This window comes from Rhodamnia argentea, chromosome 7 (genome assembly GCF_020921035.1).
Source record: "Rhodamnia argentea isolate NSW1041297 chromosome 7, ASM2092103v1, whole genome shotgun sequence".
Taxonomy (NCBI): domain Eukaryota; kingdom Viridiplantae; phylum Streptophyta; class Magnoliopsida; order Myrtales; family Myrtaceae; genus Rhodamnia; species Rhodamnia argentea.
Window position 1 is genome coordinate 5,456,416 of NC_063156.1, and position 25,499 is coordinate 5,481,914.

Here is a 25,499-nt window from a genome sequence, read left to right on the forward strand (position 1 = left end):
TATGAAGGTTGTTGAGGTTGGGAAACCCATGTGAACAAGGATCGACACGCTTGAAGCGAATTGGTTTTTTGCTTGTTTCTGGAGAGTGCATTATTAGTTTTCAGAGTGCTGATGTAAAGGACCATATATGAGACGCAACTACGCCTAGGTTCTTACTTGCTGGATCATGCGAATTTCTTCTACTTTCAACATACTTCAATCTATAACGGATGACAAAGTTAAATCCGAGATCTGGGGCCTTAGCCTTACGCTGTTTAGCTGGTGTAAAAGCAATTAATAAGTATAAAGACCAACCTATAGCAAGTCTACTGTCATACAGAGTCCACACGTTAATCTAGCAAGTGAACTTCTCAAGGGCGCTTCTTCTTGTGTTCTGCTTGTTCTCATGCTCCTCAACCCATTTGCTAGGAACACCTGTCTGTTCTTACCTGAACTAGCAATGAATTTCTCAAGCTGTGATGAGAGAGCCTCCTCCAAAAGGTGTCTAGTTAAAAGGAACAGTTCTACAAGTAGAGCAAAATACGACAGAATAAACGCTGATGCAAATGATTCACTCAAAAGAAGCTGTTCTAAACAGAGCCCATGAATCCTGGAAGATCCATTCCTCCCTCGGATTTTTCGAGGTGCAAAATCGGATATCTTACAGTTACAAAGTGACCCGTATTCGTACAGGAAATGACAATTTAAAGAACTGGCCTTTCCTCGGAAAATCTCGGCAGTTGGACGAGCGAGTTGACTCGCGTGACACCTTCCAAACCCGACCAGTCCTGGTCTTCAGCTGCAACAGGTTCCACATTTCCCTCAGATTCTACAGGGATGTTTCCGTACTTATTGTTTTCTTCGGAGGATCTTACTGTGAAGTTCCTCTGCAGAGACGGCTCGGCCTTCTGCCCATCATCTGATTCTAATGCATTGCCTGAGTGATTTTTCTGTAAGGTTGCCGAGGAGAAACCTTGTTCTTCATAATCAGATTCCGTGTCCATTTTTCCATCGAGAAACAAACAAACAACAGCACAGTCGTCCATCTTTGAGGTTGGGTACTTGAGTTTCCATTCACGAGCAGCTGAATCCACCAGGAACCTTGCAGCTGATGACCGGCTCGGAGCAGAAGCCACTATCTCCACCACCTCTTCATTGCTAAGGACATCCCAAACCTGCTTTTAACATCGGATGGTTCAGAAATGTACTAGGTTATACACACTTTCTTAATGATATACCAAGAGAGAAGATAACGAATAACTATTTACACACGTACGATCGAAGGCAGTATAAGTTTCTCATATGACTTGCTCAGAATTTTCAGTAGACAAGTGCCACTAGTTGCCTAAAGCATGTCACGAAAAGAATTGGATATATGAGTTGTGGGCAGCAATCTCATATTTCAGCTGAAAGATTATCCTCATGAGCCTATATATTGGTCTCTGGCTTGCAGCAAATCACTAATATTCAAAATTTGGAAGCAATGAACAAGCAGACCCATTTTGTAGTACAGATCATCCAATGGCACGATGGGCTAAATGCCCGAAGCTTTAATCACAAGGAGAATGCACGTGAATCATATTCATATGGCCTTCTGCACTCAAATTCTGATGTAGTTTGTTTTCTTTTTTCTGTTCTTTTTGCTCAATATGTAGATGCAGTTTGTGGGAGTAATCTATCACAGAAAAAGCTATTGAATACATACTCACTTCATCCTTTATCCGCTCTCAGCTTATGAACTTGGACAAATTCACAACAGTACATTAGTATTGCTGCATCATGAGTTTACACAAAATTGGGGGAAGTAAACAAGATTGCACCCATGAAAAGCACCCCTTTTGAAAATGAGTGCTATTTGTGCATGGAACTTGAAATATTAAGTTCAACTTTAGCGTGGCAAGTTTAGTCATAGATCAGGCACATAAAAAATCAGGTTCACTAATGTGACATTTGAAACCAACAAAGAATCAAACCCCATAATCCTCTTGCACACCTTATTCAGGCTGCACCTGTAGTTGGCTTGGCATCTCTTTATATTGCTTTTAATTGTTTCACATGATGCAAGCAAATATTGCTAGATAATCTGGCAGCAAGCAATAACCAGCTAAAAGTACAAAAGACACAGTCATCACTACTTGAACATATATTCTACGACCAAAAGATATGTGGGAATGAAAATACAGAATGGGACAAGAAGGGAAGAATTAGCTAGAATGACCTTACCCCATCCGAAGCAAGGACGACAAACTGATCCCTTTCTGTAAGCACCCAATGAGAAAATTCAGGTATCGATATTACACCGTACTCCTTCAAACAGAAATCACCAAAAGCTCTAGCCATTGCTAACCCTGGGGCATCATCAAATGGCAACCAAACCCGAGGCACTTCAGGCTCATCTTGCAACGCAAAGACCCTGCCTTTACACCGTTTGATCCTTTCAGCCTCTCCTGCATAAAGCATCATCAAATAAAACGTCGCACAAAAAGCACATGCCAATAACCTTCTGACTTCTGTGACCGCCAATGCAAAAGAGAGGGAGGAGGCTCAAGATATATATATGAACTTTAGACATACTGGGCAAATCCGGCTTCATGTCCACAGAGAGCTGGGTCGCCACCATTGAATCATTACTGTCCTTGGATCCTAGCACCGCCCGAGAGTCACCAATATATCCCATAAAGAGATTCAAACCCTAAAGCCAAAATACACCTGGATTACGTGGCTTGCAAAACACTAGGATTACATAATAAAGGAAGGAATAAGTGAAAATCTTAGGCAGTACATGGTGCTATGCATCTTTACCTGTTTAACGATTGTTACAGCTGTGCTGCCGCTACAGAAGCAATCAAAGTGAGGATGGGATCTGAGCTCTTTATCCATAGCCTTATATGACTTTAAGAAGGCCTCTCTCCATAAAGAATTTAACTTGTCTTCTGCTGGGCTATCATCCTCACAATTACCTGCATCCGTTTTCCTTGCATTCCCACTGAAACAGGTTAAGCCTGATTCATTTTGCTTGGAATTGCAGGATTGCAAAAACGATTGAAGCTTTACAGGAAGCACATCCCTCACTTTGCGGGCAACAAGATGGCCATAAGGCCCATGGCCATCAAAAATACCACAAAAGGTCATATCTTCTTCCAAAAAATCCTTCATGCGACAAATTCAAAGTCAGAAACGATATTCAGAACACCATTATTGATTTTTTATACCCAATTCTAATGAGAAAATGATGAAAGAATTACTCACTTCCCACACAATCATTGCGTCCTGATTAATGCCCTTCCGCCCCTGCTGAGTAAATATACACGAAGTTCGGCTCTTTCCATTCATGAAGACCCGGTTGGGTACGGAAGATAGATTCTGCAGTGCAACATGACGTTCTGAATAAGTTCTCTTTGTTCTTTTCTGCCCGCAATACCCTAATCCCATACAAGGAGCTGATGTCGTCTCTCCATTGCTCCTGCTACTACAAGTGCTCCGACTACTGGTCGACACACAGCCACCCATTTGATCAGCTCAAGAAAACGCGCATCCGATCGAAAATGAAACAAGGTTCTTCCTTTCACAGGTCAGATCTTGAATAAAAGAAAAGGAACTAGTCAACCCCAGGGAAAAGATCATAGAAGCACCAAAGACCTTTGCACATGAAAGGATGGCTCATCGCACCTCACGAGAGAAAACAAGAATCTCCTCATTGTAGATAAAGATAATGGAGATGCTTTGGTGCTGACGACTCTGACTTGATAATGCAACAAACTGAAGAGAGCAAGAAAATACTAGTTAATTGCGTATGTTTATCTTATTCATTGTAGAAACCAAAGTTGGCTGCAAGTAGAGTACACTCAATAAAAGGAGTAACATGGCCTTCAATAAATAGTCCATGTGAACCATCGAACAGACTATACTCAATGGCTGTCCTGATCTTTTGTCCTTGATCTGGTTCCACATTTATCCAAGTCAAATGGTCAGGACACGCATATGCAAAGCAAATATAATACCCATTAAGACTCTACAGATAAATAATTAATAGAAGCAGAGAAATCTGCAGTAAAAGTTACTGGAGAAGTAAAACAAGAATTGGTTTTGGTACTACATCAACAAGAAGCTAACCCTGAGGTTCCCCATCCTCTACATATGCATCACCCACCCACCCACCCACCCAGAGAGAGAGAGAGAGAGAGTTAAAGATGCTGCCTCAGATTTTCACCTTCAAAAAGAAGGACGACAGAGGAAATCAGAACATCTCCAATTTTTGTGAGTCATAACACTCTCTTTGGTATCGCAAAAACATTTTTTAGTCTCAGAGACAAGTTTTTTGAGATCAATAGCTTACACCCCGAAAAGGGGGCGAAAAAACTGCAAAGGAAAAAGAAGTGAAATGTCAAAAAGTTATTCCTAATAAATTATAAAGCCGGCGAGAACAGTTTAGCAAGCAGATAAGCATTTCAAGATCATTTTCAACCGATTTTTTCTCCTTCTTTATTTCGAATTTCAAATTAATGTCAACTAGTTGGCCAACTTTACTTTTTCTTGTTTGAGCAAGGAAACTTTTTCAAAGAGAGAGATGAAGTGAGGAAAAAATGAATCGCACTTTAGTTTTGCACTCGAGAGAAAAAGGAAAAGGAGGAGATAAAGCAAACAGAGTAAAGCAGAAAAGGACGAAAGCAAAGCATGGCTTAGTCAAAAAACGAAATCGAAAGAGAGCCAGGGAAAGAGCACGATAGCTCGACCAGTGTACCCCGAAATTCTCCAAATTATCCCCACCCCACCCCACCCACACAAAAAGACACGAAAGTAAAGAACAGCAGAGTCGTGCGAGGAAGAAATGACTCGCTCTCCGTCTGGTTTCTGAGGAAAACAACAGGCTCCGAAAGATGAGAACTTGTCAAACATTTTCTTCTTGTTTCTGGAAATCGAACGTGATCGGCGCAAACCCAGAAGAGAAAGGCAAGGTTAAAAAGAAAAAAAAAAGAGGCGCACTTTATGGGTTCATGTTCATCCATCATCAAGTCAAAACCCAACTTCTGTAAACAAAATCAGAACACAAAACGAAAAGGTGACAGAAGAAGAAGCCGAAATTAGACCCTAAACTCAGATCTATGTCTGCGGCTCGCGCACAAGCTCAAGTGTTGCTGATCAAGCAAGAAGAAAAAGGGGAAAAAAAAAAAACTTGCCCATCACTCTCTTGGAAGCAAAAAATGAGGAGAAGAGCTCAGGAGCCCACCGTTTCCGGCATTCGAGATTCGAATGCAAAGTCATTCCAGAAGAGATAGACTGGGTGTCAGGTTGAAGGGGGGAAAAGAAGGCAATGGCGTACCTTAACTTGGTGAATATGGATCTTCGGGTCACAGAGAGAACAGGAGAGCTCGGGGAAGGGATGAAACCACAGGGAGAGAGGGAGAGGGAGAGAGAGAGAGAGATATTGGGTCAATTGTTATGAAAAGCAGAGAGTGCAGTAATTGCGAGAGCGAACCAAAGGAAAGAAAAGGATGAGGACGGGGGGGAAAATGAAAATAAATAAAAAGTCTAGAGATAGAGAGAGAAAGAGAGACAGAGATTTTGGCCGGCGGTTACTGTGAGGCGCCGGCGTTTTTGACAGTTTGTAATTAGCAGATGACTATGAAAAAATTATCTTCTTCTCCTTTTGTTTCTAAATTACAATTGCTTTAATTTTTTTTTTTTGATTTACCTCATGTGCAGAATATCGCGACGTAAACCCATTTTATTGGCCAATAGGCATGCGGCCATAAGGGATGCGGTACAAGAGGGGGGGGGGTTCCCGGCGGGTTTGGGGCCAACGGCCGCCCCCCCGATTGCTCTTTTCCCGCCTCCTCCTTTTTTTTTTTTTTTGTGGAGGATCGGGCGGTTCCAACAATTTACAACGGCCTTGAGGCGGTTCCGGGTTGGAACCGTGGGCCCGGTCAACGGGCCGGTTCCGAGCCTACGGGTCCATTTGGCCCCCTCTAGGTAAAAGGATAGCAGTATCATAGATCTGCAATGTGTTCGACTTATGTCCTCTATTAAAAGGTAGAGCAATGCCAAATAAAACAAAAAAATCTATTTATCGGGCTTCAAAATAAAGAAATGCTTTTAATTTTTCTAAGTAGAAAAACACATTTAATGATTTTTTCCCCCATATTAACAAGAGATTTTTGTTCTTCCATTTTCGAATTCTTGGACAAAAACAAAGCGTGCTTAAAGAAGCCAAAACAAGCATGTACCCTTAGAGCTGTCATTTTAATTTCTCTACATGGAATCTTTATTTTTTTATAAATGGGCATGGGCATTTTCTTCAATCATAACGGGTCATAAAAAAAGCCAACTTTGACATAGTTAATGATTTAGTATTACATTAGGCATGCCTAAGTGTTGTGCGAGTGTAAAAAGGGTTATAGTTGAAATCATAGTAGTGATTTACCTAGTAACCAACCATTGGGGCCTAAGTTAAAGTTATGTTTTCAGCCTCCGCGAGAAAAAGTGGTTAAGCGTTTGATTCAAATGTGACGAGTTTCTATTTCAATCAACGTGGTCACCAGCTTTCATAGTTATTAATAGAAAGTAAACGTTAATGCTTTATCTATTGTGGAAACATATTACCAAAAAAAAGTCTTAAATTTATTGTATTTGGGCCAATTCAGTTATAAACTTTTCAATTTAGCCAATTCATTCCTAAACTTTTTTTATAAGAGTCCCTTTAGCCAATTCGCAAGATCCGGGTGAGGTCCGCCTCGCTCGTGACAAGCGGCCACATTAGTAATTTTCAATCAAAAATTGGCAAAACGTGTAAAAGCTTAGGACTAAATTGATTAAATTGAAAGATTTAAGAGTGAATTTGCACATGTGCAATTTGCACTTATAACTTTTTTAGCAAATTTTCTTTATCTCTTGCTCTGTACGAAATTGTCAATACTCATTTTTACGGCATGCCTTCTTAAATGCGTTTGCTATTGAATGAAGTACCTACTCTTCGCATATAAATTTCCATCGAGCCATGTTAGATGAATTATATGCGCTCGCTTTAAATAGGGGTTGACTTTACTAGAAGAACGGAAATAAATTTGGTTCGCGTAGAGCTTGACCTGAAACTACACAAAGGAGGAGAGGTCGGCCTTGAACTATGCTGAAGAAGAGGGTGTGACCTAGCATTTTTCAGGTCGAAGTGAAGGAAAGCTTGGATGATGCCCTTTGAAAGAGCCGAGTCGAAGAGCATGAGAGCGAAAAACTCACACAACTTACCCCTTCGTAAACAAATTAGGAGGGAGAAATTCGGCCGATTCAACTTGAAATCTGGAACTGGCTTTCGATTAGTTTCAGGAAGAATCGACCCAATTTTCGATTTCCAAACATTAGAACTGGCATTTAATCTGGAACTTGGAGTAGGCACCTAAGACCAATCGATCAACAAGACTTTATTAGCCACAAATTACAGAACATAAGATACGATATCGCTTAGCTTGTCGTAAATGTCACCTTTTCCGTTACGCCGTGGATGTAAAACTAACTCATTATGGGTACAGGTGGACGAATCAACTGTATGTGGTTCCACAGTTGTCGTTCTCCTCGAACTCCCCGTTCTCTCTCTTCCTCTAAATTCAAGAATACTCGAAAACGAAACCTAACCAAACATGTTTGATTTATTGAATTATTGGATTGGTGTCGCCTCTTAAAAAAAAAAATAGTAAAATCAATAAAATTTGGTCTGGCTTCCTTCACATTGTTCCAAAACCGACGACCTCTCTACAGTACTTTCGATGCGAGTGATTTTTCTCGTGATCGTGTTTTCGTCAAGCTACAAACTATATTTTAGTACATCAAACAATAAATCATCCCTTCTGTATGAATTTTTAAGGCATTGGCAAAACACAAAAAAAAAAATAATAATTTCTACTTGACCTTTTTATATCTATTGTAGTTTGAGATAGAAACAGACATTTCTTAAGACATTGGCCGTGAATAAGATGAACGAGAATACACGCGTGAATCAATTTATCAAATGAAAAATGAAGAAACGTGTTTCGAATATGATGAATTGCTGGAAAGTCCGGCAAACAAATATGGTTTATGACCTTGTGTTTTTATTGGCGATCACAAATTTTGCGTGGCATGAGCGACGCGGGATATTTTCAAAAATGATATGTACGCCATCCGATCCTTTCGAAATTTGTATGCACAAGACTAATTTATCATTGGGCATCCCATATAATAATGAATTTTTGAAAATAAAAAAGAAGAAGAAATTTATCATACTTATGTCGGTATAAAGCTAACCTAATTTCATGGGCCTATCCAAAGGGGAGCACGCACGAATGACACAATCATTCACGCCCATGCTGCTCGTTAATGTTATACTACTCATCCTACTTTATCGTCTCATCATATAAAAATTTGCAGCTTTGTAATAATTGTTTCATCTCCCATCAAACCTAAACATCGCTTTCTTTGCTTTTCTTCGTTTTATGACTTTATTCAAAAGGCAAAATGAGCCGATGTCCCCCATCCTATGTCACTAACGTAGTCACTAGTCAAGGCTAGTTCGTGTCTTGATGATTACATGACTTACTTAGCTTGTGCCCAAGGCAAAGTGATGAAGACTACGTTTAGATATTCACTAGATGAGAGGGAGGTTGGCATTGATGATCAAGAGAGGTTCGAATTGTTGTCACTACTTACGCTCGGAGCTCCTTCAATCCGACTCGGTATATACAGGTGCGAAGATTTGGGCAAGTTATTCATGTTTAGAAGTTTTAGCAGTTTGCATGATGGCAATGGCGCAAATGATAACCATTCTCCTACGAACAATTTATGTTCCTTGGACGAATTTTTAAGCGGAGAGACGCGTTTGATAAACGACACAAAGTTTCCGTTTCTGAAACAAATTTTTTTTTATAACAGCTTAAAATTTCTGCGGTGATCGGCGACCGGGGCCCAATGACCTGGATCGGTGGATGGCGGACGGCAACCGGAGACCGATAATAAGCAAATGGCAATTGGGGACCGACGATGAGGAGAGTTTTTAGTTATGTTTCTGTTCCAATAGAAAAGTAGAAAATTTTAACTTCTTATTGCTGTTCAAAACCTATTTCTCGACTGAAATTTTGTCTTGAAAATAGAGAATAAAAATGCATTACCAAACGGGTTTCTGTCCCAAATACATTCCCATGAACATAAAAAATAGAAAAACAGAGAAACGGAACGGTTATCGTTCGCGCCCTAAATTGAGCTGAGATTAAGAATCAACACAGCCTACGAACGATGTCAATATAATTTAGTGCTCAAACCGTCATCTGAACAAGTTCGTTAACTGTCGTTGTCGGCTGTTTTCACTTGGCTCCGACATTTCATCAAACATGTAAGGTTCCGGGCTTGATTCGACATCGATACTCGATCTAATTCAGAAGCCAGCGATTTGCACTCTGACTCGATATTTTCTCCACGTTAACTCAGCAAACAACTTGAGTGTGCGAGTGAAGGACCCTATTCTTCGGGGTCGTTGCCAACTAACTCCCAACGGCAATATGGTACTTTTGACTGAGATTTTGAGGTGGCTCATTAATGTCTCCACCCCAATGTCTGCCTGTCTCGGGGCTGTTGGGGGTCACAAGCGATCCGCTTCGGACAACTGTTCGTGGGAGTGCATTGCTTGCGCATTTTCTCAAGCGAAAAGCCCTTCGGTTGGACCTCAACACCAAGAGCCATGTGAACTGCTTTTGCTTCCAACATTTGATCCCATCTATAAAATGTTTCGGATCCAGTTAAAAGCAATGACGTTGAAGACAGGCCTCGCGACGGAACTCCTTGTCCCACTTGGGAGTGGCATTAAAACATGTCGACTATGCAAAGCTCATCCTATGGTCTATAACTCAGGCCTACATTTTGCTAGCATCGAGCTGATTGGCCGAGTTGGATAAAACTTTAATGCCAATATTATATTTAGATCACTTAAATGCCAAATTGAAAAAAAAAAAACGATCACTTAAGTGCCAATTCCCGAAAAAAAAAATGATTATTTAAGTGTCAATTCCTGCGAAACAAGACACGTTGCATGTTTTATTATTAATTTTTTTAATATTATGTGGAATTTTTTTAAAAGTCAGTCCACATGGCGTCCACGTGGACTGATGTATAATTTTTTTTTTACAAAATAAGCTAAAATATTTTTAAAAATTAAATTAAAATTAAAAAATTAGCTAAATAACTAAAAAAACAGAAATTTTATAATTCTGACTTGGAAGTTAGCATTATAAAATATTAGGTCATGGCGAGGCTGGACCTCGCAGATCTGGGCGAGGTTGAGCCTCGCCCAAATTTGCCACGGTGAGGCCCCGCCGTCCCTAATGCGGCCTCGCTCGAGACAGGTGATCCCACACCCTTGCCGGCGATGGTGGGCGTCCAGGGCTTTCAAGCCTTAGTCACTGCAACACAAGTTTTTCTCTTTTTGAATTTTTAGTTTTTTTAGCTTTTTTTTTTTTGGCAAATTTGTCACAAATTGAATCCGTTTAATAGTTTAGGCAAATTTGTCACACATGTACTAATTGGAGTTTTACGTGGTCAAAAAAATAATTTGTGGTAAATTTGTTACAAATGTACTAGTTTAAGATTTTTCGTAGTCAAAAAAATAGTTTGGGATAAATTTATCACATTGTATCCGTTTGGAGATTTTCGTGATATTAACCCAAAAAGAAATGAAGGGACTTTTTCTCAACCATATTTGAACTATTGTGGAGGGCCTCCTCAATCTTCCCCAAAGAGCAAAGTGGACAAACGACTAAGGGCACCGAAACACTCCTCTTAGCTTTTTTTTCGCTACTAAATTAGCTCTTTTTGTTTATTTAAATCATGGCTGGATCATATCCAGACCTTCAAAAGATTTGAACTTTTTTCTGGCCCTGTATCTCCATTCCTACTTTAATTTCTTTTTAACTTAAAAGGGTCCATTTGGAAGTATGGTCACCATCTTCTTTACCACCTTTCTTTTTATCATTCTTTTGCTAATGCTCTCTATCTTTACAACTTGTATCGTCTTATTTGTAGGACCTATGTAGTCCAATTTGTCTAATAACTTTCCGTGTAAATGGGCTTTTGCCACATACATCACTAGTGCCCAATTTAGTGCATTTGCTTTTCTTAATTTATCTTTTGCCTGATAGCAAAAATCTCTAAGACCGATCGGAGGGTGAGCCAATCCTCACCCCGACAAGAAAGCACCTTCCACATCGGACATATCACTCAGAGATGACAGACCGAACATAACTTTAAATTTAAATGCAAAATAAATTAAAAAGTTATTATATGACTATCGTGATCAATGTCAATGTCGGTCATGTGATCATCACATAGCCAAGCAACAATTACGTCCAATTTCACTTTATACTAAATAATAAGTGACTAATTTAGGAAAAATTATGAATAGTTGACATTTTGTTATTATCGGGTTTGTTCAATCAATGAGCCAACTCCCTTTATAAATACGATACCATCAAAGTGTCTTTCTTTGTGGGTACTAAACAAAGTTGCCGTTTGTGCATGCTACAAACCGAGGTCATTATATGGGAAAACTACCAAAAAAGTTTTAAACCTATTATAATTGTGTCAATTCAGTTCTAATTTTTTTTGATAGATTTAGTTATAAACCTTTTACAATTATGTCAATTCAATCCGCCCGGCCAATTTTGGCCTGTCGGCGCCGACGTGGACGTCAACCTACAACAATATTTTATAATCTAAACCTTTTAAATTTTTTTCTTCCCTCTTCTTCTTCCTTTGGCTGGAGGCTCAATCGGCAAGCATCACCGGCCCCCGATGAGTCTAACCTCACTTGGCCACGGCGAGGCTCGCCGCGAGGTTCGCCCGAGGCCGGTCGTCGCCTCTAGCCAATCGCCGGCCAGAGTAGAAAGAAACGGGAAAAAAAAAAAAAGAAAAAAGATGAAAAACAAAATAAAAAATAAAGGAATTAAAAACATATCAAAATATTATGTTGCTAGCCGACATCCACGTCAATATCGGACGACCAAAATTGACTGGATGGACTAAATCAATACAATTAGAAAAAGTTTAAGATCGAATATGTAAAAAAGTTGAGGATTGAATTTGCACAACTATAATATATTTATAACTTTTTTGATAATTTTTCTTTATCATACGAGATAACCTAATCGATCATATACTAAGCCAACACCCAAAAGCGATTTTCACAGGAACATTCCGACACTCGCCACTAGGGATAAGCATGTGATGAGAGCTAGGGAGAAGTCCTTTCGGGGCATTCATACTAACATGTCTAGAACATTTAACAATTAAAAGCCATCGAATCAAATGAAAGGATCTTCTTTAAATGGAGGAGGCTATTGTTTTCGTTTCCCCTTTTATCGTTCCACGATTAGCATTTGCTTAATCTGATTCTTACTAATGCCTTCAAGGTAGTGGCCAGATCGGGAAATTTTTTTTATAATTGCAGAGACCTTTTGTAAAAGTCAAGAGGATGGGATTTACGTTTACTATAGCGCAAGGGTACAAAACAGGATGATTAGAAAGTGATCATACATTCTTATCTTCTGCTTTAAGAAAGTATTACTTTAAGTGCAGTATCGACATATCGACTTTTTATACTTTTTTTTTTTTTTTGGTTCGGAGAATAAGTTGTGAAAAAGGGAATGTCCTGTCTGAAATTGTTTGGGCCAAACTCTTTGCTCGGGGAATAAGGTGAACTTTGTCGGGAAAGATAACGGACTGAATCATGGGTTATATTGGTCTAGATGGGCATGGAATTGGGCTTAATGAGCTTGATAGAAGTTGTAACCTAGCTCGCGAGCTGGCCCTCTGGGAAAGCCATTTTCCAAATTGAGTAGCCATTTTCCAAGAAGAGTACATCAGAGAAATAAATAAATAAAGGGTGGGTCGGATCGGGTTTGACGGGCAAAACGCTTTGTCGAGCCCGCCCGAAATTGGACCGGCTTTATCGGGCCTTGCCCGTCTTCTGTGAGATGAATTAAAATTAAATGGTTCGATTTATGAAAGCGTCAAAGTTTAGTGTCAAAAACTAGAGGTTTGATTTTTCACAGTAGATCTTCCCCAAGTCTCACTTACTTATTATGTATACACCTGAAAATGGACAAGTCTTTGTGCTTGGCAAATGAAAAATTGTAGTCGTGATTGAAACAAGCATGCACATAAAATGGAACCGTATTGTGGTGAGCCAAGTGGGAGGAAAATTACCTGATGAGTCCTAAGCCTTTTGTACGATTGTCAATTTAATATTAAAATTTTCAATTTCTTTTATTTAGCACAAACCTTTGTGCGAAGTTTTAATGTAATTCTTTAGGTCAAAATTGACAAAATTGAAAAGTAATTCTTTTGGTCAATTTTAGTTTATTATCACCGATGTGTCCGTCTAGACATTGTTGGCCATTCTATGTGACATGTCATTGGCCAGTATGACTACATTGGAATTTCATGTAAAAATTTAAGACTAAATTGATAAATTTAAAAAGTTTAGGATTGAATTGACACCTATATTATAAGTTCGGGATTGATTGGATAATTTTCCTACCACCCATTTGGGGAACTTGTAATTTTTCTTTTAGTTAATACCACGAAAAACTCCAAACTAGTATACTTGTGACAAATTTATTCTAAATTATTTTTTTGACCATCAAAAGCCCTAAATTGGTACACCCGCAACAAATTTACTATAAACTAATTTTTTTGAGCATAAAAAATCCTAAATCGGTACACCCATGACAAATTTACCATTCGTTAAATTGGGTTGATATCACGAAAAATCTCAAATTGATATATCTTGTGAGGGTAAAGACCCTAAACCGGTACACCCACGAAGCATCATATGTCATCTAACTTAATAATTTGACGATTATATTTAACGAAAATTAATGGAGGATAAATTTGTCATAGATGTATTAGTTGTGTTAAATTTGTCATAAGTGTATCAGTTTGAGATTTTTTGTGCTTCAAAAAATAATTTGAGGTAAATTTATATACCGATTTAGAGTTTTTCGTAGTATTTTTTTATTTTTATTTGAAGGAGGCCTTCAAGTTGATACATTTCTAAATTCCTTAAGAGCCACATCACACCACACCATGGCAATACACGCAGACGCATCTAAAGATTTCATTGGGTCTATTCTGATCCATTAAAATCATATAAGGATAAGGTGATAAGCCCACGTGGCACAAACCCACCTCCCCTACTTCCCATCCTTTCACTAAAAACTGCCAAGACTCTCTCCCTCCCCCCCCCTCCCCACCGCCGCAAGCCATGGCCACTCCTACCCTCATAACCCCCACCACCACCCCAAAACCCCTCCCTCTCATCAAATCCAAACTCGCCGCCGCTCCCGTCGCCGCCTCCGCCTCCAATGCCGCATTGCCGATCTTGCGACAACCCCGCCGCCGCCGCGAATTCCTATCGATTGCTTCGGTCGGTATCCTCTCGGCCGGGCTGATCAGCCAGGTAGCGTCCCCGGCACTTGCCGCCTCCGACGAGGAGTACGTGAAGGAAACCGAGGAGGTGATCAACAAGGTGAGGAGCACGATCAGCCTGGACAAGAATGACCCCAACGTGGCCGGCGCGGTGGCCAACTTGAGAGAGACGTCCAATTTCTGGGTGGCCAAGTACAGGAGAGAGAAGGCCCTGCTAGGGAGAGCCTCCTTCAGGGACATATACTCGGCCCTCAACGCCGTCTCGGGCCATTACATCAGCTTCGGGCCGACGGTGCCGATCCCGGCGAAGCGGAAGGCTAGGATCTTGGAGGAGGTGGACACGGCCGAGAAGGCACTCTTGAGGGGAAGATAAGCTCGTACATTCATGTGAGGGGAGGACGTCCCCATTTTGCATTTCGTATTCGATTTTAGGCTTTGTTTTTTTTGTACTTTCTTCTTGGCTTATAATGAGATGAGAAAGTCACTTTGCGAAGAAGCCATGAAGTGAGGAGGTTGCAATCCATTAGGGTATGCTTTAATGGTGGGTTGTGATTTGGTTCAATGATAAACCCTTCTTCTTCGCAAGTCACAACTCCATAAAGTACGTAATAATCAGGTCACGGTCTTCCAACACAAGACTAATCGGATCAGGCTGCACAAAGTTTCATCTATAAATCATATGAGGGTATATTGCAAGGTCAATTTTTTGTTTCGAATTGAGCTAATTACGCATCGGCGAAATTGAAAACTCGTACTTTTCAAATTGTATCAACTTTTCCTATCACATAAATCGATGGGATTAACTTATGAAAATATTCCAAATAAGTGTCCGAAGTGCCTTTAATTTTTCAGATAATGGCATGAGGTGGAGTTTGTTTTGAATAAAGGTGTGAAGTGTCTCAATTATTTTAAAGAAGGGCATAATCAATGACATTTTCGTTATTCGCTTTTTTTTTTTTTTTTTTCTTTTTTTTTTGTCTTTCCTTTCTTTCTTTTTTCTCTTTTTTCCCCTTCTCGCTAGTGGTTGGCCGGCCACCGACGAGGGCAGTCCTCGTCGGCCTCATCCAACAAGATTGGGGAGAAAACTCACAGTCGATTCCAATGGGCATGTCCGATCTCGACGTCCTTCGCTTGGAGATGTTTAAGTTGAGAATTGATGTTGAACCCGTCGTTGGCCTGGACGAAAACACGAACATTAGTCAAGCAATCCAAACCCAACGACCAATTGACGGGGGTTCAGGATGGTGCTACGAATTACAACGAGAGGCAGGGTTTTGGCCTCTGCTACAAGGAGCAGATACCCATATGGTGGAGGCTTCACAGTGCCTCGGCTCACCCAAGCGAGGGCTGAGCGAGGCCGGCGAGTGCGGCCCTCAACTCGCCCGGGCGAGGCTGACCCTTGCCCAACCCTAGCTGGTAGCTGGCCGTCACTTGAGACTGGCCACCGGCAAAAATGAAGGTAAAAAAAAAGGAAAAAAGAAGAATGGGAAAATATAAAAGAAAAAATAAATTACGAAAATGCTTTTGATAAAGCCCTTACTTAAAATAAGATTCACTTGGAGCCTTTATTTGAAGTTTTTCCTTTAACTTGTTGTAATCATTATCTTCCATTTTGAAACAAAAATTATTTGAAAGTCATTTTGGGATTTTCGGGTGAGTGTTCTGGACGCTTCCCGTCCCTATTAATTCCCATATGTACATCAGTTGGGGAAGAGGCATTCCCGGATACAAAAGGCATGTTTGCTATCCTTCCCTCCCATGAGAAGTTTGGCAAAGCTGAAGGAAATTATAGTAGCAAGCCTGAAAAAAAAAATCCCAAGATGTGGTTTCGACTGTTTTCAAGTTCATGTAATAAGAAAATCGAAAATCCATGAACAATTTTATCAAGAAATTATGCACACTCCTTAGTGGAGTTTTTGTCACTCATGCGTGAAAGAATGAATTGTTGCTCTATTCAGCGGAGGTACGAAGGGTGCAAATTTAGATTAAAGGATGCAAAAGTAACGGCGCGGCGCACGTGCATATCGTATGCACAAGGGGCCACTGTTAGAATATTTAAATATTAAATCACATATTTATCGAACAATTTAAACTTTTAGAATTATTGTCAATGATCTCACAAAATCTCACATGTTATTAGAGCATGAGTATTTTCAAAAGTGAGAGGGTATGTTAAAATATTTAAGTATCAAATCACGCTTCATTTAATAGCTTAAACTTTTGGAATAGTTAACAAGCGATGGTCCTATAAAATCTCACGGGTTATCATGCATATTAAGATGACTTTGTGCCTCTGTTGTCGCGCTTGTAACACGGAGATCTGCTGTAATTCCATATGGAAGCGATACGAGATTCTTAGCATGGAAGGCAAAAGACGGTGAAAGTAGTCGGGAGGAGTGAGGGTTGGGGGTCGTATTATGTGAAAGGAGACTATAGCACAACGGAGGTGGCGATGGCGAGGAGGAGAAGCGAGTTGTCATGGTGATAGCTAGAGATGGAGAAGTTTAATGCGGCGGTTGGTACGTTTTGGTGAAGGCGGAGGAGGGATGGTGGCGGTGCTAGTGGATTGGCGGAGGGGATCGAAAGGAGGAGACGATGGTTATGATTGAAGGTGGTAGGTGTAGATGGTGGAGCGATGGACTAGCAGAAGCAAACATTGGATATGAGATGAAATGACAATAGGGGTAAAACAGGTGAAATAAATAGGATCTACTCGACCTAGAGGTGTCAAACATGAAATGACAATAGGGGTAAAACAGGTGAAATAAATAGGATCTACTCGACCTAGAGGTGTCAAACGGATGGTCCGATCGGATTGGAATATGATTTGATCCATATTAACTCATTTAATCTCTTTTAACCCATTTTCATGCAGTATTCATTTAACGACTCATACTTGACTTAATCCATACACAACTCATACCCGTCCCCGTATTACTTAAATGCTTCTATACTTAACCAAACCATAGAATACTTGTTTCTTATGATTTGATTAAAAAAAATCATAGTCGTAAAATACTTTCATGCAATTCAAATTTAGTAAATTTTTTTTTTTTATTTTCGTTTACTTTCCCCCTTTGGCAACCAACGGATGGTGGCGTTCCATTTGTTGAATAGTTTTTACATTTTTTATTTCATTTTTCTTTATTTATTTTGATTTTAAAAAATAAAAAATATAAACTAATATACTTGAGGCACCTCAAGTTAAGTCCAACCCACTTAATTTTTAGATGGGTCGAAAATGAGTTCAACCTGTGTGACCCATTATTGATCCATCTTATTCAACTTTAGCTTTTTGACTCATTTTCACTTGGATCTTTAAAACTTACAACCCATATATAACGGATTTGTACAAAATATGAGTTAAAAAATGGGTCATAGATCCATATTGACGGCTCTAAGTCAACCAACGAAATCGCAGGAAAAAAGACATGGACTCCATTTATTTTTCTATTAGTAGCATTATCTATCCAACTACTTAGAAAAACCAATCGATTAAATTTGCCAAAGGCATTTTTTTTTTCACTCAAATGCGAAGGAAAATTGATGTGGCACGGTTTAGGCGTGGGCCTCTCGGTGATATTGGATCGGGTTGGACTTGGGAGTTAGTACTTAAATTTGACGGCCATTTTATTATGCTAAGAATAGAAAAATCTAAATGAGGGGGACACCAGGCAACAAACAAACATGTAACAAATGAATATCGTAGAAAGAACTAGAAAGGACTCAAAAATCAAAGATTTCATGTCTGTCAATTTAGCGAGAAATGAATGCTCTAGAAAATATTTCCTTAAAATCGATCACTTGTTTCGCTTAAAATAATTACTCAATGAAAAAATATTTTCATCATCGATAACAACTTATGTTTGAACATTCTTGTGAGTGATGAAAATAATTTTTTTTTTTGGGGTAAGGATAATTTTTTGCTCATTCATTTTTGAAACTATATAAGCGATCAGTGTCAAGAGAATATTTTCTAATTTATTCATTTTCCGTGTCCGTCGCTTTCATCCCCATTTGCCGTGGAATATTACTTTCCTTGGAAATGCAATGAATAACATAAAATTGATATCGTCCGATCAGTAAAAACTTACTATCTTACCTCATTCGGTATTCAAGTTTCTGTGAACATCATCAATTGTGACATTCCCATCAATAGAAACTATTCAATCCCACATGTTTGTGGACTTCGTGAGTAGGTAAGCAATATTTACTCGTTTTAGGCATTTTGCTTCTCCATCTCTGCTAAGCAAACGAAGACTATTTTCGTATGGAAGACATCTTCGCCGGACTAATTATCGCCAAAAAACGGATTACAAGTCAATACTTTCCAAACTTTTTTGGCATTTTCAGATAAGTTTCTTAACCTATGAACGGGACAAGTATGCAAGAGAAGGCATTTTATGCTATCGCGGCGGTGATGACTGTGATGTAATCAGCTACCCACCCATATCTAACCCCATACTATGAATTTTATCCTATTTAATCACGTGCTTACGCCGAATCTCATTGTTAATTGGCTTGATACATTATATGTAACGTGACCCGTGGCATTAATGCCTTTTTAATGAAACAACAGTAGTACTAGCGATAGAAATATAAATAGAGGATTTGAGTAAATAGCGTACTAGGTTTTTTTATTTTTTATAGTGTGATTTTACTTTCCACAATTGTTAAGATCACGTTTCATTAGTTAAGATAATATATTTGGGGCGATCATTTGATTTTAGGTGGTCTATTGCTTCTCCTCCTCCTCCTCCTCCTTCTTCTTCCTTTTGTTTTTTTTTTTTTCCATTTTCTTATAACATATCTAGAGAGGGGGCCGGCCCATAACAAAACATAGGCATGAACTGGTCAAACCAGAGGGCCCCACACCCCACCTCCCTTTGCCTCGTTTTGCTTTGCAAAGCTGTTCTTGTCCTTCTCTCATGCTTCTCCTTCACACATCGCCACGGGCGAACACGTGTCTGGTCCCCTCCTCCTCCTCTTCCCCATATCACCATCACCAACCCAAACCAAAAAAAAAAAAAACTTTAAAATAAAAATTAACACGTCATCGAGGATCTACGGACATTCTACGTAGTCGGTATGTTCTCGTATTCCAAAACTTGTGGGATTTAGTCCATCTCGTTCACGCGGTTTGCCGAATGCCAAGCGTTGACTTCTCCTCCATTGCAAGCGAAGCTTTGTTACAGCTACAGAAGCAAGGTAATTGAGTAATGAACTGGCAATTGGAGAATGGATTGCGCGGCAGAGTTGGGTTGGCTTAGTAGTATTGATTAGCTGCTGTAATCTTGATTAAGAAAAGCTTAATCACAGATGTTTTTGCCGTCGGAGCACGTTTTCGGCCTCATCTGTGTTGACCCATTTATCGTTACTCATCGAAACAGAGGAAACACAGCTGCATCAGCAAACAAATCAGTCGCAATTTTCTCTTCCCCTGTTCTTTTTTTTACCCCTTAGCGATCTTTCGCAGAAAAATTTGTTCTTTATAACGATGCATGAGCAGTTACGTAATTGAGTGGACACTACGCGTTACGGTTCGCCATGAGCGGAGAATAGCATGGTGACTCGGACGAACCTCGATGACAATCCTTTGACATTTGATGTGGTTTCGATTTTCACTATGATGATAAAATTTTATCGTAAGAGTTTGTTGGTTTCCTTTAATAGTAATGAATTCGTTATTTTAATTTTAGGACACGTAAAATAACTTATTTTCCAACAAAATTGAGATGCCCATCGGAATAAGACTCTGTTGATTAGATTTGCAAATTTGTAATTGTCCAATTTTCACAAATTCATTATTCATCTCAATTATCGAGCACAATATCTATAATTAGAAGTACGATGTCGACATGTCAATTACAGATATTGTGCGAAACCGACGATGTAGGATCCCAAATTTCGATAATATAATCCATGCACGGGGATGTTATTATACGACTTTATCCGACGATAGCCATTCGAAGATAATGTAGAGTTTGCCTTTTCTATCATCATCCTTTTAATTGTCAATTATATATTTTTTCTTTCTTGATGGCGCAGGAATTGCCCTCTAATTGCTTTACGTTTGAGAGAAGGCTGTTACTTAAGTGAGATCCGAGGTACGATGAGGGCTCTTGCTTATGTTTAGATATTGCTTTATATTTTAATGGGAAAATGCGAGCTTAGCTAATTGACGGCCTTATCCGCGCGCTGATGGGACACACACTATTTTGGATAGACGGAGGGGAAAAGAAGAGTCAAACCAACAGATTTTGATTCCCGAAAGTAACGCGGAAACTCGGAGACTTTCCATCTCCATCTTCACATTTTCTTGCAGAAAAATTCGATATGGGCTCGCGGAAATTCGTAGATCGCATGCTTCATCCCCCTCAGGACACCGGCCACTTCCACTCGATTTCCCAATAAGAAATTCGGAAAAAGGAAGGGAAACAGAGTGAACACTTCTTCATCATACGTGTGCTTAACGATTTCCAAGCTTTTATTAATGGAGACAGCTGAATCCCATAAATTGTGATAAATTCTGGTAATGCGATGCTTTCATTGCCTGTGGGGCACCCGGCTTTCTTCCTCCTTTTTCTCCCTCCCGCATTCATTTCCCGGTTCTCTCGCTAGATTGTTCTGATCTCTTCTCGCCTACTTTCGCTCTGACCCTGTTTCGGATTTGTCCTTGCTCTGCTTCGCAAAGTCCCGAAGCTTCGCTTCCTTTTTCGACCCCTGTTACGCAAGAGTCTTCGCATAGGACGAGTGCCATTTACGACCCACCGATCTTTGATACGGAAATCTGCATTTTCCCTCTTCAAAGTTCGGATTTTTCTGAGGTTCTCGCGAGCTTCTGGTCTCTCCTCTATGAACGAGCCTTGAATTTTGTAGGCGTGTTCGTTTTCTGAAGAGCTTGGATTGGGTTCAACTTAAAAGTCTCGATTTTGAGTGGTCGCGACTCTTCGGAGGAGGGCGGGGCGGGGTTTGGAGGTTTTGTTTCGTGAGTGTTGATAAAAGCAGAGTCAGCTTGAGTTTTCTTTAAGGCTGGTTTGGAGACAGAAGAGATTAAACAATCACCCCTTGTTAACTTCGTGTTTGTTCCGGTCTCTCTGTCCTTGATCAGTGCTGTCGAAGGGTTACGCGTTACATTGCCAACGAAGAGTCTCGAGGGAGACAACAGAGACAGGGCGAGACTTCTATGTTCCTACGAAGTAATTGTAGAAAGGTCAAAAAATAGGAAAATTTTTCCTTTTGAGAGAGAGATTTTTTGACAGTGTGTGTATATAAAGGGCAGGAGTAATCCCGGTATTTTCTCTCTTCCTCCCACAGTTTCTCTCTTTGTTCTTCTTGGTCTCCTCCGTTTCCTCCGTTTTCTTTCCAGGGTTTGGAGAGAGAATTCTGCAAAGAGAGACCTCTCTCTCTCTGTCTCTCTCTTTGAAATCATGGTCAAGAATAAGGACGCAATGCTATTGGAATCAAATCTTGATCGCCTCCTACATCGTATGTCACCAGTAGTTCGATCCCAGTTTCTCCCCCAGGTATGTCTTTCTTCTGATGAATCTCTCTTTAAGGCGTTTCTGTCGTGTTTTAATGTTGAGACCGGCCAAAAAATCTGATTTCCATTTGCATTTTCTCTGGTCAGTCACTATGGTTTCTGTTTTTTCTGTTTGTCAGACCGAGATTAGGAAACTGAATAGCTTGTGGCATCCATGGGAGAGAGAAAAGGTTGAGTATTTCACATTGGAGGATCTGTGGCAGTGTTATGATGAATGGAGTGCATATGGGGCTGGCGTCCCCGTTGTCTTGAGCAATGGGGAGACCTTAGTTCAGTACTACGTGCCGTATCTATCTGCGATACAAATCTTCACCAGCAGTTCGTCGGTCCACCGCTTCAGGTACTTTGTTTTTTGGCTGGATGTGTACGAGACACATTGCACTTGGTTTGGTAATTTGTGTAGTTTTATTTCAGTAATTACACTCTGCTTAAAGGTGAGAAACAAGTGCTTCTTTGACAGCAAGAGTGGATTGCGAAAGATCATCGATGATAGTGGTTGAGAATTCAGACCAATTTCGTGAATTGACAGCACACATTTGAATCTTTGAGTTTCTTAGATAGGTTATCATCTACTGGTAAATTTCCATTTCTCATTAAGTAATTGGTCTGCCGGTGTCTTATGAATCGCTGTGTTGTCGAGTTCCTTATGTGTCTGCAAGAAGAATCATGCAGTTTCATGTGTGGATTGATATTTCAAACTGGAATTGCAATAGATCTTGTGCTTATTAGTTTATCTAATCATCTGACAGTTGACGAGTTTGTAGTCCTCAGGGTTCTTTACATTCTAGTTGGGCTTGTATTCACTAGACGACTTTGAACGAACTAATCTTGTGGGCGTAATTTCAGGGACGACGTGGAATTGGGAGAATGTGAGACTAGGGATTCCTTCAGTGATTCGTGGAGCGAGGAGAATGAGAGTGAGAAGTTGTGGCGATTGGATGGGTGCTCCTCTGACGATGGAGGATCGGAGCAAGATAGCCCATGGAATCTGAACGAGAGACTGGGTTACCTTTATGCACAGTACTTTGAGAAATCAACTCCTTATACAAGAGTTCCTCTGATGGATAAGGTGCTTTTGTCTTTTAATTTCCTCAACTAATTCAATGTTCTGTGTTGTATACTTCGGTTGGTTTGCACATTGCACATCACATCTTTTGGTTCAATTTAAAAGATGGTGAGAGATATGACATGACTGGTGAGCATCTGAATTTGCCTGTAAGGATCATTTTGTCTACCTTCTATGACAGGCATTACATAAAGATGTGATGAAACTTTTGACGTTGCAGTATATTGTACCTCACTTTATATCTTTCCTTATCTTTTCTAGATTATCTTCGATGTGGTGGTTAGCACACTTGCCTTGCTTGCTACATATGTGTGTGCATGGGTCGCATAGTTTGCTTTTCTGCTAATTATTGAAGACGGGCGTCGCCTCAATAGAACTACCTCATGTTCATGTCCCCTCTTTCTTCCCCTGTTTTTTCTGGTGCATATTATATATGTTGTTTTTTTCTTGAAGCAGAATGATTCACAATGACTGAAAGACACTGTTTCCTTCTGATTGATTCTACAATATCTATGTCAGATCACTGAATTAGCTCGAAGGCACCCGGGTTTGAAGTCATTGAGAAGTGTAGATCTATCACCGGCTAGTTGGATGGCGGTCGCTTGGTCTCTCCTTCTCTCTGACTAGTACCACTCAATGTTGTCTGTCTTTCTAACTTTACTGGACTTTGATCAATCTTTTGATGTCAACAATGTTCAGGTATCCGATATATCACATCCCCATGGGAAGAACCATAAGGGACCTATCCACATGCTTCCTCACTTACCACACTCTCTCGTCTTCGTTTCAAGGTAGTCTATCGATCGATTAATTCAATACTTTGCACCTTTATTTCATTCCGAACGTTTTCGTGCATCAACTCTGAATGTTGCTGGTTGATGTGATTCAAGATATGGACATTGAAGATAACATGGAGTGTTCTCAAAGGAAGAGAAAGGAAGGGGAAGGCATCTCGCTACCTCCATTCGGGCTAGCCACTTACAAGATGCAAGGAAACGTGTGGGCCTCGGGGAAGAGTGGTCGGGACCAAGAGAGGCTGATGTCACTTTCGAGTGTGGCCGACTCATGGTTGAAGCAGCTTAGGGTCCAGCACCCCGATTTCAGCTTTTTCACGGGTTCTTGGCGTGGGTAGGATCCTTAAAAAACCCCCATCGATCACCAAATCGTCAATGACGAGCTGCTTCCTTCTCAAGCGAGATTTACAACCACATCATTTTTGGCCCCGTTCGAGAGCGTTCTGCTGTGGAGCATAGTGCCTGGATATGGAGAGACGGACGTATCAAGTGATTTGGACATATGATGGTGTAGATACTTCTTAGTTCGTAACTGAGACTGACCATGGGGTTGTGGTGGATCTGTGTGAGTTTTGTGTTGGGGAGGCAAATCGCGACACTCCGAAGCTCCTTTTCCTTTTCGAACTCGGACATGCATCGCGAGTATCGCGTGATGCCGGATGAACGACCCTCTGTTGTGAATTTGTGATGTAGCCGTGGAGAAGAGGCAGTCCTCTCCATGGTTATGTACCGATTTTTGTACAGATGTAAATTCTGTTTCTCGCATTGCGTTGGCCTCGTTTATGCACTGCCAATGTACTTTTCTTTTCATGGCTCTCTTCATGTTTGGCAATTATGGTCCTGGAGTTTCCCCAAATTGTCGTATAGTCCCAAGTTTCTTTGACGCGTGAGAGAGAGGTCCGTGAGAGAGAGGTAATAAAGTTTTGGAAGTTTCCTTGGCGATTGTGGTAGCAATAGAAGAAAACAAGAAAAAAAAAGATTATTAAGGGGGCATTTGTTTTACGGAAAACCTACGATTTGAAGAATATATTCACGAAAATGATCGCTTGTCTTGTTTATGAAAATGAATAAATGAATAATAGTTTTCTTGTCGATGAAACTGTTTAGGCATAGATTGTCGTGGATGGTGAAAATATTTTTTTATCGACTGATTTTTTTAAAGATATAAGTAATCATTTTTTTCGAAAAATATTTTTTAAATCATTTTTTTTCCACGACATAAACCGAACCCTAAGTGAAATAGACTCGTTCATCAATTTTCACGGTTTAGAGCGAGTCTTTCATGTACCGGTTACGTCTTCTTCAATAAGAAAGATAGGTGTGATCATATGTTTCACAGACTACGAAAATCACAGTGAAATATACAGGATCATTTAGCACTCACGAGCTCTGCAAAGTCCTTAAAGCTCTATAAACATGGCGATACACCGGAACCATCCCAAGTGAGTTCTTTCCAAAGCCGGGCCGAATGCCGGAACTGCGAATGATGATGTTGTCGAGCAGATCCTCCTTCCTTCAACACTCTCTCTTCCTTTCCGTTTCGGTCCTCTCCGGGGAACATATAGGGCACCATTCCCATTTCATCAAACGGTCCCGTCCCCTTCCGGCATCAACATGGCGTTCGCTATGATCACCTTCCTTCCCATCTTTGTTCGGCAACAGTCTCCTGCAATTCCTC

At 40.2% G+C, this 25,499-nt stretch overlaps 3 protein-coding genes across 11 annotated transcripts; 2 read left to right on the forward strand and 1 right to left on the reverse strand.

The window, feature by feature from the left end:
* Positions 1–97: 97 nt before the first annotated feature.
* Positions 98–24,586, forward strand: LOC115730474. 2 transcript variants are annotated; one of them, XM_048281890.1, is made up of 7 exons: positions 98–105; positions 21,701–21,944; positions 22,081–22,301; positions 22,808–23,030; positions 23,547–23,632; positions 23,727–23,818; positions 23,918–24,586. In XM_048281890.1, exons 2-7 carry the CDS (start codon positions 21,849–21,851, stop codon positions 24,157–24,159), a joined length of 960 nt encoding a protein of 319 aa, XP_048137847.1. In that variant the 5' UTR covers positions 98–105; positions 21,701–21,848; the 3' UTR covers positions 24,160–24,586. The 2 variants fall into 2 exon arrangements, with proteins under 2 accessions (XP_048137847.1, XP_048137848.1); XM_048281891.1 differs by lacking the exon at positions 98–105 and having other exon boundaries at positions 20,697–21,944; positions 22,081–22,294; positions 22,801–23,030.
* LOC115729415 (probable protein phosphatase 2C 52) lies at positions 521–5,447 on the reverse strand. 8 transcript variants are annotated; one of them, XM_048281871.1, is made up of 7 exons: positions 5,300–5,447; positions 3,649–3,738; positions 3,229–3,557; positions 2,782–3,129; positions 2,554–2,671; positions 2,203–2,426; positions 521–1,154 (listed from the first exon to the last, which is right to left on the reverse strand). In XM_048281871.1, exons 3-7 carry the CDS (start codon positions 3,487–3,489, stop codon positions 684–686), a joined length of 1,422 nt encoding a protein of 473 aa, XP_048137828.1. In that variant the 5' UTR covers positions 3,490–3,557; positions 3,649–3,738; positions 5,300–5,447; the 3' UTR covers positions 521–683. The 8 variants fall into 8 exon arrangements, with proteins under 8 accessions (XP_048137828.1, XP_030515854.2, XP_048137829.1 ...); XM_030659994.2 differs by lacking the exon at positions 3,649–3,738 and having other exon boundaries at positions 5,300–5,382; XM_048281872.1 differs by lacking the exons at positions 3,649–3,738; positions 5,300–5,447 and adding an exon at positions 5,207–5,228.
* Positions 14,211–14,906, forward strand: LOC115730473 (photosystem II repair protein PSB27-H1, chloroplastic). Its single transcript, XM_030661090.2, has one exon. The coding sequence runs from the start codon at positions 14,255–14,257 to the stop codon at positions 14,789–14,791; it is 537 nt and encodes a 178-aa protein (XP_030516950.2). The 5' UTR covers positions 14,211–14,254; the 3' UTR covers positions 14,792–14,906.
* Positions 24,587–25,499: the final 913 nt, after the last annotated feature.

What these genes read in the sequence shown, in the direction of transcription:
- LOC115729415 (XM_048281871.1), bottom strand. Translation starts at nt 3,489, where the DNA reads ATGGGTGGCTGTGTGTCGACCAGTAGTCGGAGCACTTGTAGTAGCAGG. An exon ending in ACGCAATGATTGTGTGGGAA is followed by an intron (nt 3,130 to 3,228) that starts GTGAGTAATTCT and finishes TGTCGCATGAAG; the next exon opens with GATTTTTTGGAAGAAGATAT. An exon ending in TCGTCCTTGCTTCGGATGGG is followed by an intron (nt 1,155 to 2,202) that starts GTAAGGTCATTC and finishes TGTTAAAAGCAG; the next exon opens with GTTTGGGATGTCCTTAGCAA.
- LOC115730473 (XM_030661090.2), top strand. Translation starts at nt 14,255, where the DNA reads ATGGCCACTCCTACCCTCATAACCCCCACCACCACCCCAAAACCCCTC.
- LOC115730474 (XM_048281890.1), top strand. Translation starts at nt 21,849, where the DNA reads ATGGTCAAGAATAAGGACGCAATGCTATTGGAATCAAATCTTGATCGC. An exon ending in TCGTCGGTCCACCGCTTCAG is followed by an intron (nt 22,302 to 22,807) that starts GTACTTTGTTTT and finishes GCGTAATTTCAG; the next exon opens with GGACGACGTGGAATTGGGAG. An exon ending in AGTTGGATGGCGGTCGCTTG is followed by an intron (nt 23,633 to 23,726) that starts GTCTCTCCTTCT and finishes AACAATGTTCAG; the next exon opens with GTATCCGATATATCACATCC.